The sequence below is a fragment of the Primulina tabacum genome, chromosome 15 (assembly GCF_025594145.1).
Source record: "Primulina tabacum isolate GXHZ01 chromosome 15, ASM2559414v2, whole genome shotgun sequence".
NCBI classification, from domain to species: domain Eukaryota; kingdom Viridiplantae; phylum Streptophyta; class Magnoliopsida; order Lamiales; family Gesneriaceae; genus Primulina; species Primulina tabacum.
In genome coordinates, this window is record NC_134564.1 from 3069519 (window position 1) to 3086791 (window position 17273).

General features: G+C 37.8%; 2 protein-coding genes across 5 annotated transcripts; both read left to right on the forward strand.

Annotated features, from left to right (window-relative positions):
• The first annotated feature begins 543 nt into the window (after positions 1 to 543).
• Positions 544 to 1155, forward strand: LOC142525788 (uncharacterized). The gene has a single exon (XM_075630077.1). The coding sequence runs from the start codon at positions 544 to 546 to the stop codon at positions 1153 to 1155; it is 612 nt and encodes a 203-aa protein (XP_075486192.1).
• Positions 1156 to 11843: 10688 nt separating this feature from the next.
• Positions 11844 to 17273, forward strand: LOC142526684 (phototropic-responsive NPH3 family protein NPY2-like). 4 transcript variants are annotated; one of them, XM_075631229.1, is made up of 5 exons: positions 11844 to 12248; positions 13560 to 13796; positions 14566 to 14635; positions 14743 to 15921; positions 16426 to 17273. In XM_075631229.1, the coding sequence occupies exons 2-5, from the start codon at positions 13735 to 13737 to the stop codon at positions 16993 to 16995; spliced, it is 1881 nt and encodes a 626-aa protein (XP_075487344.1). In that variant the 5' UTR covers positions 11844 to 12248; positions 13560 to 13734; the 3' UTR covers positions 16996 to 17273. The 4 variants fall into 4 exon arrangements, with proteins under 4 accessions (XP_075487344.1, XP_075487343.1, XP_075487345.1 ...); XM_075631228.1 differs by having other exon boundaries at positions 13610 to 13796; XM_075631230.1 differs by lacking the exon at positions 11844 to 12248 and adding an exon at positions 12321 to 12338 and having other exon boundaries at positions 13610 to 13796.

Here is a 17273-nt window from a genome sequence, read left to right on the forward strand (position 1 = left end):
ATTAAGAGGCAAACTCCCAGGTTCTTTCTCTTAAATAATATCTTGTACATGAGATCATTCCAGGGACCTCTTTTAAAATGTTTATCTGAGAAAGAGGTGGATTATGTCCTCCGAGAGATTCATGAAGGGTGTTGTGCTGAGCATCTCGGAGGAATATCTTTGGCCCGAAAAACAATGCTTGCTGGTTTCTAGTGGCCGACTCTTAGTCAAGATTCTGCTCGAGTGGTCCAAGCTTGTGAGAGCTGTCAACATCATTCAAATTTTTGACACAGCCCGGCCACTCTCATGAAGCCTATTTGGGCATCTTGCCCCTTTGATCAGTGGGGCATGGATATTGTAGGCCCTTTCCCGATTGCCCGGGCTCAGAAGAAATTTTTGCTCGTAACTGTTGATTATTTTTCCAAGTGGATAGAAGCAGAGCCCTTGGCTAAAATCACTTAGCAGGAAGTTTTAAAATTTCTGTGGAAAAACATTGTGTGCCGGTTTGGGGTGCCCAGGAGATTGATCTCGGACAATGGAAGACAGTTTCAAAGCAAAGAAATTATGTCGTGGTGCCGGGAAATGAAGATCACCCAATCTTTCACCTCTGTTGCCTATCCTCAAGCTAATGGTCAAACAGAAGTTATCAATAGAATCATTGTACAAGCATTGAAAACAAGGCTACAAGGCAAAGGAAAGGATTGGGTAGAAGAATTACCAAGTGTTCTCTGGGCATATAGAACCACTCCTCGAGCACCTACCCAAGAAACTTCTTTTACCTTGGTATATGGTTCTGAAGCAGTCTTTCCAGTTGAAATTGGGCAAACATCTTCTCTGGTAGAATCTTACCCGGACAACAATGATCAAGGCCGGGCTATGGAGTTGGATTTAGTGGAAGAAAAAAGAGATCGAGCTTTCATTCGAATGGAAGCATATCGGAGCCGAGTTATGAAATCATATAACAAAAAGATCGGGATCCGAGACTTCCAAATAGGGGATCTAGTCATGAAGAAGGTCAACCTTGCTGGGGATGTTGGGAAGCTGGAACCACGGTGGGAAGGACCTTATAAAATTACCCGGAGAGTCAGCTCGGGATCCTTTTATTTAGAAAATGCTCAAAGACATTCCCTAAAAAGGCCTTGGAATGTATTTAATTTAAAGAAGTATTATGCCTAACAGATGTAATTGTTTGGTTGAAGATATAATGAAAGATCTAGTTTTCTCAGAGAGGAGTATCATGTATTATTTCTTGTATCTTAACTCGGGGAGTAACAAGCTTTGGTTATTTAAAAAAGCCCAGGGCACTACACCCTGGCTCAGGGCACCACACCTCGACCATTCCCAAGTCCCTGGACATGATCCTCGGCCCAAGGCTCCGTACCTTGGTCGGGGCACCACACCTCGACCATTCCCAAGTCCCGGGACATGATCCCCGGCCCAAGGCTCCGTACCTTGGTTCTTAAAAGCCCAGGGCACTACACCCTGGCTCGGGGCACCACACCTCGACCATTCCCAAGTCTCGGGACATGATCCCCGGCCCAAGGCTCCATACCTTGGTTCCTGAAAGACCAGGGCACTACACCCTGGCTCGGGGTACCACACCTCAACCATTCTAAATCCCGAAGATATGCTCTCTTGACCAATTTTTCCATGTTTATTATATACACCAAGGTTTTATATCCGGGTTTCAAGGTTGCCTACATTTGGGTCGTTGACTGAATATGAGGCATTTTATTCATTACAAGGATCAAGGTCCCGGGTATTTATTTGAAGTTACCGGTTAATCCACAACACTTAGAAAAATTTCCTGATTATTTTGAGCACCAACCATCATGTTACCCGAGTTATATGATTGCAAAAAAGATAAAGGGGAAATGAAAATTTTCATTAATAAAAGCCCGAAGGCCGAGAGATTACAAAACAAGAAACGAAAAATGCAAATACAATCCTAATCTATATCTACATGTTCGGGCCCTGGCTGCTCTTCTCGGTTTGCCTCCTCCTCCTCCTCGCCATCCTTGGGAAGGGATGCAATAGCCAGGCCAAAATCAGGAAAGTTTTCCTTATCTTGGTGCAAGAGTCCGGCCTCCTCAAATTGTTCCCAACATTTTTCAAAGCCGGTCTGAAAAAGAGGACAGGCCTTGTCTACCACGGCCTTCTTGAACTCGGGAGATTGGAGGAAGGAAGCCTGCCACTTGTCCTTATCGTATTCAGCCAGGGCCAGGGCGCTCTCAGCTCTCTCAGCCGGGTGTAATTGCACCTCTGCCTGTTCAGAAAGGGCGTGGATCCTCAATTCCGAGACAGACAGAGAGCCTTGCAGACGTTCCTCTCGGACAAGGCCTTCATTGATGTCCTCTTGGGCCTTGTCCAAGGCCGAGCGCAGATTAGCCACTTCCTCCTCGTGAGTGGCTCGAGCCCGGGTTAACTCCTCTTGCAGCCTCTCCTGATTATCTTGGAAGTGCCGAGCTCGCTTGCCAGAGACACTGGCAGCCCCTGCAACCTCCTCGAAGGCCGAGATCAGCAGGTGAGTAGCCTGTTAAAAAAAAAAAGTCGGTAAGAATAAACAATAATCAGAGCAAAAAAAGATTAAGGAAAGAACTTACCGCCAAGAGCTTGTTCGAGTCCTCAAAAAGTTTGGCAGAGACTCGGGAATTCTTCAAACGGGCCTCCTGATCAAGAGTGAGGAGCTGCTTGAGAATCTTCATCCCCCTTGCCGAGGATACCTCATCAAGGATATTGACTCGGGGAGGCTGCTCGAGGAGGGGAGGCTGTTGGTCGGGTTGCTGCTGGGGAGGGGTGGTTGACCGGGTCGCTTGGGAGGAGCTTTGACCCACCTCCCGACTATCCTCGACCAGAATCTGCTCCGGACTTGTGATAGCTTTTCGCTTCCTCTGGGTCAGAGGGACGTGATCCTCAGAATCCTCCCGGGATTCATCTCGGGTAGCCTCCTCCTCTCGTTGGGCCTCGACCCGAGCCCGTTCTGCTTGTTGGGCCGCCTCCTCGGCCTGTTTCTTCTCAGCAGCAGCTTTCCGGGCTGCCTGTTTTTTTTCTTTGGCCGCCTTCTCGGCCGCCCACTTCTTCGCAAAGGCCTCCTGCATTCTTGAGTTATCTGCACAAATAGGGAAAAGGGAACATCAGTACAAATTGCGAATTTATATAAAAATAAAATTAAAGGACGGGTTTTAAAGAAAATTTACCAGGTTGAGCACCCGAGCCAGCAACCTCGTCGATCACCCTGTCCAAAGAGTCCTCAGCCCGGGCACTCAACCCATAAGCTACTAGATTCTCGTTGGAGATAAGGACGGAGGAGGAATATTTGTGGCTCATTGAGGAGAACCAAGGAACTCCCGGGGTCTCCGTGGAAGGGTATCCAGAAGCCCGGGCTTTGCCCTTACGCTTGTCCTTTTTAGAGACGCGGGAGGTGCCCGAGGAGGAGGGTTTTGAGAAGGAAGGTTTTGAAGAGGAGGGTTTGGTTTGAAGAATTTTGGATTTTTGAGAAGTCTGGGTAAGGAGGCGACGGCGAGGGGGAGATGAGGAGGAGTTGGAGCGCATCAAGGTGGACTCGTCACAAGGAGAGTCTCGCGCATTCGCTTCAGATGTCGAAGAAGTTGAATTAGACATAAGTGAAGGAAAAACTTACGAGTTTTCGAGGGGAAGACGGCTGAGGATCATCGGAGCTAAGTGTTTTTACACGAAGGAGCTTCAAGGAAAAAATTTTCAAGAGCTTCACTGCAGTTTTGAATTTGCAAGTAATTTTGGAAAAATAGGTGAGTTACTATATATAAGCGGTGGGGAAGATCTCGGCCGTTGATCTAAGTACACATGAACGATCAAGATGCACCTCGTAAATTGTACCGGGCATGCGAAAGGACGTGCACATATATCAAGGTGTCAGACTTATCGGATTCTCGAGATACGGAATGTTTTTCGACGGAAATTTAATGCTAAAATATGTCATAATGACACCTCTTGGACTACCCGAGAATACTAAGAGACAGAATATCAAAGCCAGGGAGATTTGAGGCCCCGGCATCTTATTTCAAAGCCCGGGCCATGCGAGGTCCCGGCATGTTAGCTTAAAAAATAAAACCGGGTGGTATCAAACCCTGGTATCTTATCCACCTGTGGGATATTTGAAGCCTCCGACGCTCTTACACACTCTGAATTATGTTCCTACAAAATAACAAATATGACTGATCGGGACAGCGAGTCAAGCTCTAGCCCGACTATTTTAGGGATGGGTGGTGATACCCCCATAAGGATCTGGGTCATCATTAAACCGGTCTGGTACTTGGATAGGCCAGATCATAGCCAATGTGCCGGTTACTTTCCTAAAGACTCGGGCAAATCTTCTCTTCCCGGGCACTGCGGCTCTTCCCGGGCAATCATCATCATAAGCCCGGGCTTTCCACCAACAACTCGGGTACTCTACTACCCGGGCCACCTCGAAACTTGCACCATACTCGAGTGTGATTGATACAGGCAGTCTAAATCTGTCAGAACAACTTGGGCTTGGAGTGTCATAGAAGTCATCAGAAGCTATAAGTATGGGCAGCCGACTTGCCATACTTAGTAGGTGGCACAAGAATCGAGGTACCTACCCCATTTTCTACTATAAATAGCAGGTATTAATGTCATTTAAGAATTCGGAAAATCTTTGAACTTAAAAGAACTTACATATTTTCTCTCAAATATTGCTTGTGTTCATCTGGAAACCTGCTGACTTTAGCATCGGAGTGGTCACGTCGGACACCCCTCCGGCGCCCATTCAGGAGTTCTTTTCATTGTTTGCAGGTGCCATCACAGCCATTACCTTCACTCAAAATTCTCAAACACTATAAATTGTTGATTTGATCCGTTGTAGCTCCTAACCCGGCTCACTCATTTCAGCGAGATTGCATCATGCCGGAATTTCTATAGCCGATGAAATTCTAGGCATGATGAACGATGGAAACGAGAGAAAGGAAGGAGAAGAAGAGACAGAATGGGAATGTCAGTACTCAGTGACGGCCAAGGGCAAGAGCAAGAGCAAGAGAAAAAGAAAAATATCGATTTTTTTTAAAATTTTGGACTGATAATGGACAAGTACACTAAAAAAAACATATAGCTGATAATGTTACATGCATTACTTGTAATTTTTTGCTCTTACATATACACCCAAACCTCGTCTTTCCATGTCTAAGTTATCAATGCTAAAAGCTATATGTTTGTTTTTCTTCCCACCTATACATTTGCTACAGGGGCATCTTCACAACTACCGATTCTGTGACAATATTCGGACCTTCATCTTACAAAATGCTCTACTAAAAAGCGACGAAGGCCAGGAAATTGTTGATTCTGTCAAGATCCTTGCCTGTGGTTCCAAGTTATTGACTCAGTGAATAAAATGAATTGTTGGGTTTTTAATTGTAGTTTTATGTGTATTTTCTTGTAATGGAGAGAAAAGCTGCAAGATAGAAGATGATGTGGAAGTCTACTTGGAGAAAGATTGGACATCGTAATTTGGCTCGAACGATGGAATCCTCAATTGGGTCACTTGTTACATACAAGTCAATTTGACTCAGAACTCTTACTTTGTGAAAGTGTAAGAAAATGACGATAGTTTGAAGTTTCACTTGTCGGTTTGTTGACCTATGTTAATCAACAGCGATACTAGGCCCTCTTTTATACAAGGGCACCCGCATTAGTGGGTGTTATAACACCCACCACCTCATCAAAAATCGTGGGGTCCACATGCCACATACACATTACATTAACACATCTATTCTCTCACATTCATTTTAACATTCACACTCATTATTTGTAGGTCCCGCTGTCCACTCATTTATCTTACTCTTATTTTACATTAAATAAATTCAATTTCAAATTTTTTAAGAAATTTAAATTATTATTATTTTATATTAATAATAATTTGTTTTTATATATTCAGTACGTAAAATAATTTAAAAACAAAAACAACCGTTAGTTTTTATAATTTTTTAATTTTAAAAACAAAAACAACCGTTAGTTTTTTATTTAACATTATTTTTTAATTTATTTTAATTTCCGTTTTTTTTAAAACATACAAATTTGAAATTTAAACTAATACATTAAATAAGGAAAATTCATCACGTGCGTGGGGCCTGCGTTCAGCGACGGGTTTTGAAAATCTATCGCAAATAGCGAAAACCAAAACCGTCGCTAAGTTTCAAATTTTTTTAAAAAAAAAAACTGACAAATGGGCGTTCATACATATGAACGTCCCACACCCTCCCACTCACATTGAAGAGTGGGTGTTAAATATAACACCCCTTTAACACCCAACTGTGGGTGCTCTAACTCAAATATCACATATAAGTTAAAAAAGACCAAGTGAAGAACTATGTACTTAAATTTCGGATGTAAAAAGAATCTTGTCTCTAAATGTGATGTTCAGCTATACGAAAGTGTCTTAGACATTTTCTTTCTTTTTTGTTGAAATTGATAAAAAAAAAAAAATTTACTGAATCCTAATAATTTGATTGCATCATCCATGGTTTCTCGATTTTTAAAACTTAAAAATAATGATGCTGTCAATATACCATCAGTTTAGTATCAGTATATCATGAATTTTTATCACCTTACTTTACAAGTCAAGCTCCTAAATGATTTTGAGAATGGATTAAAAAAATGCTTTCGATAGTTATAAAGATTAATAGTAACATGAGTAGGTCTCTTGTGAGACGTTCTCACGAATTTTTATCTATAAGACGAGTCAATCCCATCGATATTCACAATAAAAGTAATACTCTTAACATAAAAAGTAATATTAAGTAATATTTTTTTATGTATGACCCAAATAAGATATTCGTCTCACAAAATACGACTTGTAAAATCGTCGCACGCGAGTTTTTGCCTAATAATATATTCACCAGCCGAAACCTCGAAACAAGCCCTTCCCCCATTGTCCAATTCCATAAAAGGGTTATAAGATAACGTTGGAAAACGATATCTCAGATATGTAAAATAATTTTTTATGCCCTTTTTCATATACGAGTTGATCAAGGTTTGTTTGGGAGAGGCATGCAACAATCAAGGCTCAATTTTATATTAAAACAAAAAACAATTTACGAGGCAGTTGGGCTTCGATTGATTGAGGTACATGCAAATATTATGATATTTTTTTCTTTCTTTTTTACTAATTTTTTTTTTAAATTAATTGCTGCAGCTGACCATCAGAGTAGGCTGTTGCACGGCTCAAAGTCTAACTAGCCTTTTTCATTAATGCCTTCTGAACCCCTATTCTTTATATATTTTAACTTATAATTTTGATACGTAATAGATGATATGCCATCTCATCGATGTTCATATAAATGTATACAATGAATACAGATCATGTCAAAAATTTTAACGGGGAAGCTCGAGTCTGAGTTATGGGAAGAAATTTAAGGTTACACATTACTTTCTTACAATGTTTTAACATGACATACACATAAATATTTTAATTTTTTTTTCTAATTTATATCAAAGCCAGACTATTGGAATTAATTTTTTTTTGACCCATATCGAATTATTAAAAGATGATTACAACATCCATAAAAAAATGATTATATAAATTTACTGAAAAAAATATATAAATCAATTTTTTTAGGGATTGAAAACGATATCTGAACCAAAAGTTATATGGAATCAAATTCTCCCCTGTTGAAATCGACCGTAGTTTGTTTTTTGACACGTGGCACAGTTTTAAGTGGTGATTTAAGACATTTTTAAATGCTAATTAACGTAATTAATCATGTGAAATATGTGGCTGCAGGGAAAACCACATAGTCTACTTCCATAATCTCAAAGATACCCAAAAAAAATTAAAAAATTCATGGGTTAGAGGGGGTACTACCCCACCCCCCTCAATTTTTTTATTTAACAAAATATTTAAATAGAAATTAAAAAAATGAAATAAAAACAAAAAATATATATTTTATTGTTTCGAATCTCAAATTCTACATTATAATAAAAAGATTTCAAATCTCGGAATCCTATTTATTTTGTTGTCTCTCTTACAAGACAATCTAACTCAATAATTTTTTAAAAAGAAAATTGTATTTTATCTTTTAAATGTGTTTTATGATGAATTTTGGCAAAAACTCGTGGGAGACGGTCTCACGGATCGTATTTTGTGAGCTATTTATTTAGGTCATCCATACAAAAATACTACTTTTATGTTAAAAATAATATTTTTTATTGTGAATATCGGTTGGATTGATCAGTCTCACAGATAAAGATTCGTGAAAACATGTCACAAGAGACCTACTTTTAAATTTTTCAGTGTGAAAAAAATTTTGCGCCCTCTCTAAAAATTGCCTACCTCAGTCCCTTACTAATACACTGCCCTAACAAAAATATATATAAGAAATTTCATTGATAAATTACGAAAATTAGCGAAAATGTGCTATCTACCCATTATGAATTATTTTATATATAATGGTTTCAGAAATCTAAGTTTTAATTAAAAAGAATTAATATATTTCGAATTTCGACGTACACTTTGCCCATAAATACCTATCCACTGTGTAGCCATGTGAATTTATTTGTCCCTATGAATTTAAATTTTGTAGTCTTCTACGCTAGAAATTAGCACAATTATTGAGCTATTAAATCCAAGAAAACTTATTTATTTTATTTTTAGGCTAAAACTGCATTTGCCACAAGTTTTGGGGCAGTTTATGAACAAATGTAGGGGGGAGTAGATGCCAATTTCAATTTTTAGGGGTATAATTTGCAAATAAAACAAATTGTGATGGGATGGCTATTCAAATTTATCGAGTATCCAATGACCAGCTAAGGTTCATATTGAATTCAACTTCCTACCTAAACTTGTAAAAATTTATTCAACCAACGTATCTTATTATTTTTAAATCGATATCATCATGTGTACCTAAGTCATAACTTGATGTTTAATAATATATGGATTTAAGTGTATGTGTCGATAAGCCGATATCCGTTCGAATGTATTTTGTTTTATATCGGACATAAAGATTATTTGTGATGTATAGAACAATTGAAACGTGATACTTAAATCACTGTGTGATTTAAAAAATTTGAATCGCACCCTTATCATCCATCAACTATAATTTTTGGTTAGTTAATTGCAAGTGTTTGATCCTAACATTTTATGAAAAGCTACAATCGATTATATGTCATTCAAATATTGTAAAATGTACTAATTCAAACATTAATTTTAAAATACTCTATCGGTTATGTCATGTTATCAACTTTTGGTTTTCGATTTCAAATTTGTTGTATCATAGTATCCCCGTTTTTTTAATATAATATAATGTGTATGTTGGATGCAATAATTGTCTCTATTTGGTAGATCGATCGAACTGTAGTGCTTGAAATGCTGTGCGGTTTAAAAGATTTGAGTTGCACAATTACCATCAGCTGTGACTTTTGGTAAAGCGACAAGCGCTCGATTCTACAATTAGTATCATAATCAAGGTTACAGGTTCGATCTCATTGATTGCAAGGAGTATAATTATTGAGAGATAGATTGTTGAATGCAATAATTGTCCTTGTTTGTTAAAGCGATTGAACCATGATGCTTGAGTTTTTGTGTGGTTAAAAAGATTTGAGTTGCACCGTTAACATCAATTATAACTTTTAATAAAGCGATAAGCAATATGTCCTAAAATATAGTCGATACGAAAAAATTGTACGTGACAATTAAATAAAGAACTTGGGTGCAACAATAATTTTGTATAGTTTCCAATCACTATCATACTGCTTCATGTAAATAATTATCATATTATCTCTTATGAATAATGATATTCACGGAAAATTCATGGTCCGATTCCAGCAAGTGACATTAGTTCAGATGCAGTTTTCGAAATGATCCTGAGCCTGAAATCACGAATAAGACCATTAGAAGGGGTCAGGAGGGTGTCCTGGCGTAGCCTCTCCGACGCTCAAGTCAGAGACTGAGTATACAAGGGGAAGCAGCTAAGGATGCTACTGAAAAATAATATATTGAATCCCCGAACTGAACACTTAAACCTGGTATTTATAGGAGAATATATGGGCTCTTAATGAACTTGTCTTCCATTTGGGTTATGGATGAACCAGGAGTAGCGGGCTCATCCATAAAGTATCAAATAATATGTCGTTTTCGAAAAAAAATTATATATATATCTCTGTCTGCGTGTTTTAATATTAATACTAGCACAGTTCATCTTTTAAACCACGTAATTTTCCAAATATAACATCTCGAATTATCTTTTGCTAAAAAAATTAATAAAAAAATGTAAATAATATTTTAATCGTCCCGATTTCACCTATTTTTTGGGGAAAAAATGTCTGGATTGCATGGAAGTGTCAGCATGTGGTGTGTCAAAGTTGGGCAGTTTTCGGGACCTATTTTTCCCAGCTACCATGTCTCCTCACACAAATCATATAATATTATTTATATATTTTTAAAATATTACTAAATGACCTTTTTCATGTCTTTGTTTTTGAGAGTTTTAGGAAATTATATTTATAAGATAATTTACTCGATTCATATTTATAATAAAAATAATATTTTTAATATAAAATATCATATATTTTAATGAATCATATTAGATAGAATATTTGTTTCAAAAATTAATTCCTCTGAATAATTAATAATTTTCAAGTGCATATTGATGACGATGAATCCGTTGACTAACTTGAGTGAAAATCCAATTAATCTAATATTTTTTATTTAGAAAAATGCATGATTATAATCAACAGTATTTTGCATGGATGTTCCCTCTGTTCAAAAATAAGAATGATATTAGGACAAAAATATGACGAATTATTTATGAAGAAATGCCACTAACTGTACACAGATTCTGAAGTAGAATTAATACTATATATTTGAACTTTTAATTTATCCGGCGCAACTTGTGCTGGCCTATATATATATATATATGTGATTGTCACCCATTCAAATCTAGTTATCTTCTTTAAAATATACTAATTGTATCGATTAATATATGCAAATTGATTTCCATTGGAGTTTGTTAAGATTGGAACTTAGACTTAACTAAACCTCAAAAGCTAGCTCAAGGGGGAGGATTGTCTAAGCCCATATATACAACTTTCAGATTATTTATCCAACCGATGTGGGATAATTAACACACCCCTCTCACGCCAGTAATGAACATCTGGAGCGTGGAATTTACAAATAACCCAATTATGGGCAGAACGAGTGACCTAATTATAGGCAGTCCAACACATAACGGTGGAACCCGAGCTCTGATACCATGTTAAGATTGGAACTTGGACTTAACTCAACCTCAAAAGCTAGCTCAAGGGGAAAGGATGGTTCAAACCCATATATATAACTCCCAGATTATTTATTCAACCGATGTAAGACAATTAACAGAGTTTAACAATCCTATGTTTTCTTTAAGCCATTGCACACATGCAAGTTAAAAGGTAAAACCAAAATCTTGTATATTACACTGAAAAAATTAAGGTTCGCATAAATTTATTTTCGACTAGGAATCATATCCGAACTCAAATTGGCTCGAATTTTCTTTCGGGCTTATAGTTCTCAAATTGTTGAGTTTACACTTACATAAAGTTTAAGCTCAAAATACGTATTTTGAACTATATAAAATGTGACAATTATAAAATATGCTATTTGTTGAGTTTCGAACTCGAAATTTAACTAACTCAATATAAAATATTGGTATTAGATGAACTAATAACATAAACTACAAGATCTGACTGGATTTGAGCACCGAATCTTTTTTATTTATTAACTTTAAGCTCTCGTTTTCACCTTAGTTGGTTTGGACATAAACTACAAGATCGGATTGGATTTGAGTACCGAATCTTTTTTGTTTATTCACGTTAAGCTCTCGTTTTCACCTTAGTTGCTTTTGCGAACTTCCACAGTTCATTAAAAGAGAGGGGTGGTAACGGACCAATTCATTACTCAACTTTAGAGAAGGGAGGGAGCAAGAAAGCTGCGTGTCAGCGAAGCGTGCTTCACGTAGCAAATTTCTTGTCTTGATATCAACCAACTGATTAAAAACAATTTCCTTTTCTAAGTACGCGAAACTCAAAGAGAAAGGGTTTTGCCCCACTTTGTTGTGAAATCTCCAGCCAAAAAATCTTCTAGAGAAAGACAGGAGAACATATTCTAATCATAATTCCACTAGTTCTCGTTGAAAGATTCCAAGATTCGAAGCGTTTTTTTCACTTTAATCCAAGTTTTTGGTGTGGAAAAGGAAAAGGAACAATCTTGGAAGAAAAAAGTTGTATTGCTTGTTCTAGATAAACAGGTGAGAACAGAGAATTTGAGCGAGTGTTTTGTTTTGCAGTGTGTTAGACAGTAATTCCCCTTTTTTATTTCTCTATTTGTTGGTACTGGTGTAAGTTAATCATCTCTCTGCATATAGTTTCTAACTATGCATGCGGGGTTTAATATTTTTTTGTTCTAGTTTTGATATTTCCCCCACATTTTTTGAGTTGGTATATGTGTATTTGAGGCGGGTTTCTTGTATTTCTGCAAGCCGTGGTAAGATCTTGAGTGAAAATTTCATTTTTTTTTCCATTTTAGTTGCTTTGCTTTTACATGGTTTGTGCAGCACATGTATGCAAATGGGCTAGTGTTCTTATTTTAATCAGTCCACATATTGCTAGTGGTTTCCATGAAATGATTCCTTTGTGTTCCTCAGATTTTGTTGGTCTCTTTGTTTGACTGTTCTTTAATGAGCTTGCACTGTAAGTCTTGCAATTCAGGAACATGTATATTGCGCGATCTTCTCATTTACTTTTACAGCCTTGGCCAAACTACCAGTAGGGATTCTCGTTGTCTATTATTTTGTGGTTTTCTTGGTTGATACCGAGGCGATGTTTTTCTTTTATCTTCTTTTTAATCACAAGCTGCAAAAATGATGAATATTATTTATGTACTAATGATTTTTTTGTAAAAAGTTAGGAACTTGAAACTTTTAAGGGTAATGGGACCTTTTCTGTGGTGGAATGAATCTTTAGGTAACATGTTCAGCGTAAAAGAACACGAATAAAGAAATAGATAATGCAGAATAAAGAAAGATGGTAGAGTGAGAAAGAAAGATAAAAAAAAGAGGAGGTGGTGGAGTGGATTCAGCGGTGAACGAGTAGGGGGGACAGTTGTCCAGAAAAATTCTATTTTTATCTGCAAGTTTTTCAGGAGAAAAATACAAATTCTACAACCCCTAAAATGCACAAAATCGACCCCCTAAACTAAATTCTTGAGTCTGCCTGGAGCTGGTAGCAGATCCCTAAGATTTTTGAAGAATAATTTAGTACGAAAATATGTTGGCAATGTCTCCATGGCTGACTAGGTAAGCCCGGAGTCCATGGACTTTGCCACCAACCAAGGAAACAACCTCTTCTTAGGCTCTCTTTCCATTCAAGGGGAATTATTTCTTTAAAACCTCAAAAGGAATCATCGTAATCCCCATATTATATTCTTTCTATGCGAGTTGATCTTTATGTCGGTTGCTGTCAAGATTCGGTCGAACTAGGCTAACGTAGAAGATTTCCACTACTCTGAGATCCCATTACTGTCCTCTTGAAGTTCAAGAAATTGGTTGTTAAATTTTCAGGCATTTGGTTCCACACTCAGACCCCATTCGCCTATTTTTGCTGTTTCCAGGACAAGTTTCTTGATTTGGGACAACAGAGAGATTGAAGGTTGATTCAGGGTAGTGAATCTGCAGTGTTCAGATGAGTAGAGTTGAAGCATATTTTTGAAGAGAGACAACTCTTTGAGTTGGCAAGATGAAGTTTATGAAGCTTGGATCAAAACCTGATTCCTTTCAGACTGATGGGAACGGCATAAGGTGATTTTTTTAAACCATTTAAAACTGATTAATGTTAGCAATTGTTTTGACTGATTCTGAATTGATTCCCTTCAACTTCTTGCCTAAATTTTTTATAAATTTGTTGTTTAATGTCCTTTTCTTTATGGTTTCAGATAGACACACCTTTACCCCCGTATGAGTAATGCATTGTTAAATTTGTTTTTCCTTTTTACAAAGAGATTGTCTGTACTAGTTGTGGATCCAAGAATGCGGGTGGGGGAAAGGCAGCGAGAGGGAGGCAATGTCAGGCATTTTGGGGGGATGGAGCTTGAAAAAATTAGAGAAATTATGTATAAAAACTAAAATTTTGATCGGTTGAGGGGGCATTCGTACCTTGCTCACTGTTTGGTTCACCGCCCCTGCTCTCGTCGCAATTTTAAATTTTCTCGAGTTTGCATATGGTTTTCCCCTAGATGTGAAGTCACTGAAGTAATGTTTCCAAAGAGAGTGCTTATGCGGACTAATGATTCTTTCCTTATACATCCTGGCCTGATTAGTTTTTCATGAAGTAGTACCGGAAAATTTGATCTCTTTTTCGATTTTATGGTGAAACATTGCTCTTCTTCATTTGTCGGTTGGGAAACTTACCGGTCCTGGTGTCAATATTTCTGACAACGATCCACCGTAGTTTATATGTTTTGATAGTTTATATGTACTGATTGTTTTGCTTCTCCTGAACTAATCAACGAGATCTGATTCCCTCATATATTTACTGCTCAAAAGTGACGGATAGAATTTTCATCCACAGATATGTGGCCACGGAGTTGGCAACGGATATTGTCATTCATGTAGGTGACACAAAGTTCTATTTACACAAGGTAATGGCCATCTTACCATTTATTTAACACCCATTTGCTGTAGATCAATCCAAACCCCTTTGTTTTTGCAATATCAACTTTAACTTGCTTTTATTTTTATTCTGCAGTTCCCCCTTGTCTCAAAAAGTGCACGCTTACAGAAGTTAGTTTCGTTAGCCAGTGAAGGAAATGGAGATGAAGTGCACATACAAGATATTCCGGGTGGATCAAGTGCTTTTGAAATATGTGCCAAGTTCTGTTATGGAATGACTGTTACTCTAAATGCTTACAACGTTGTTGCAGCACGATGTGCAGCCGAGTTTCTCGAAATGCACGAGACCATAGACAAAGGTAACCTCATATACAAGGTTGATATTTTTCTTACATCCAGCATCTATAGAAGCTGGAAGGAGTCAATTATCGTTCTTCAAACCACAAAATCACTGCTTCCGTTTTCGGAGGAATTGAAGTTAACGAGCCATTGCATAGATGCGGTTGCTTCAAAGGCATCACTTGATGTTTCCAAGGTGGACTTTTCCTACACGTATAATAACCAGAAAAAGAACCCCGAGGAAAATGGGGATGGTTTAGCCTTAAGTGGTGTTAGAACCAGAATGGTACCTGATGATTGGTGGGTCGAAGACTTGTGTGAACTTGAAATAGATTTATTCAAACGGGTTATTGTCAGTATAAAAAATAAAGGAATAGTATGGAATGAAGTAGTTGGAGAAGCTTTAAAAGCATATGCTTATCGGAAGTTTCCTCCCTCCGGAAAGGGTGTAATTCAACAAAATGATGTCTCCAAGTTACGCTCCATATTGGATACCATTGTTTGGCTCTTGCCCAGTGAAAAAGGTACTGTATCTTGTAGTTTCTTACTGAAGTTATTGAAAGCGGCCATCTCGGTTGACTCGGGAGAAACTGTAAGCATGGAGCTTATAAAAAGAATAGGGCAGCAATTGGAGGAGGCTTCAGTTAATGATATATTGATACGATCCCATGAAAGAGAATCAATTATTTATGACATATCGATTGTCAAGAAAATACTCGAGGAATTTATTACACAAGATCGGCAAGCCGAACCTGAAACGGAAAACGGCAATGAAATTCAGGAGATTAGAAAGCCAGGAATCTTATCTGAAGCATCGAAACTTATGGTTGCAAAGCTAGTCGACGGCTACCTAGCAGAGATCGCAAAGGACCCAAATCTACCTATGCCAACGTTCATTAGCGTCGCAGAAATGGTCTCTAGTTTCTCACGGCCAGCACACGACGGTCTGTATCGTGCCATTGATACATATCTCAAGGTAAAATCCCTCTTTCAACTGTGCATGAAGTTAGTTTTGAGAAATGCCACCTAGCAACGGATAGCATTTTATTTTTATCATTACCCTTGACAAGATTGTGAATAAATCAAACGAAACAAAAATGAGTATTTTGTTATATTCAAGCACATCTCAATTTTTTTAGCCAAATCAAAGCTAGATTTGAAGATTGAATGTCGAACTAGTTCAAGTTTCGCTTCACGTGGAGTTCGGATTCATGTTTAATTTTGAATATACTTGGAAAATCTTTGTAGATATTATTAGCTCACAACCCAGGCCCGAGCTATCATACATGATATTTAGTCTTAAATTTGGTTTTAAAATATTTATGTTTGGCTTGGGTTTGATATTTTAAAATATGAACTGAGAACAAAAGTTCGTAGAATTTGCATCTTCCCCTTACATCAGGTCAAACAACTGCTGTCCTGAATGCTCTGTGTTCTCATCTTTTTTTATCGGTGTTTATCAACTGATTTTCTTTTGCAGGAGCATCCAGGTATCACCAAAAGTGATCGGAAGCGAATATGCCGGCTCATGGACTGCAAACGACTCACGGCAGATGCGTGCATGCACGCAGTTCAAAACGAGCGACTCCCTTTGCGAGTAGTCGTACAAGTCCTCTTTTTCGAGCAAGTTCGGGCCGCTGCTTCATCGGGCAGCACGACTCCTGATCTTCCAAAAGCCATAAAAGACCTCAACTGTGCCTCTTACGGGAGCTCAAGATCGGTTAATACTAATAACGATGAAGATTGGGACGGTGTTGCCTCAGCAGAAGAACTCAGAGCCTTAAGAGGAGAGCTGGCTGCTTTAAGATTGGGAAATGGAGTGGTAAATGACAGAAACATTGCAGAAAATAGGATTAGTAACAGTGACAGAACTGCTGTTAGTAGGGTGAAAGGTTTGCTTATTTCTAAGAAAATACTGTCAAAAATTTGGTCGAGAAAAGGGAGCGGGGCAGAAAATAGTGGATCGGACTCGTCCGAGAGTCTTGGCTCGAACAATCACGACGATGCGAAGTTTACACCGACGAGGAAAGGGAGGCATTCTGTATCTTAGGATGGGAAGAGTAGGTGAAAGATTTGATTTTTGTGGTCTTTTGTATGTTTTTTCCTTTCACTTCATTTTAAGGACATCATTTAATTAGCATGCTACAGAGTCAGATGTGAAGTTATGCTAAATGTCTGGTGTTTTTTTAAAGTCTTGTTTTTCGTCATCTATTTATGTATTGCATACATGTCTCCTGTAGGACCAAATGTGAAATTATAGTTCTGATAATGGTTTGACTCAAATTTATTAAATTATTAAATTTTTATAATTTAAATGTTGCGTTTCAA

What these genes read in the sequence shown, in the direction of transcription:
- LOC142525788 (XM_075630077.1), top strand. Translation starts at nt 544, where the DNA reads ATGTCGTGGTGCCGGGAAATGAAGATCACCCAATCTTTCACCTCTGTT.
- LOC142526684 (XM_075631229.1), top strand. Translation starts at nt 13,735, where the DNA reads ATGAAGTTTATGAAGCTTGGATCAAAACCTGATTCCTTTCAGACTGAT. An exon ending in ACTGATGGGAACGGCATAAG is followed by an intron (nt 13,797 to 14,565) that starts GTGATTTTTTTA and finishes TTTCATCCACAG; the next exon opens with ATATGTGGCCACGGAGTTGG. An exon ending in CCATTGATACATATCTCAAG is followed by an intron (nt 15,922 to 16,425) that starts GTAAAATCCCTC and finishes TTTCTTTTGCAG; the next exon opens with GAGCATCCAGGTATCACCAA.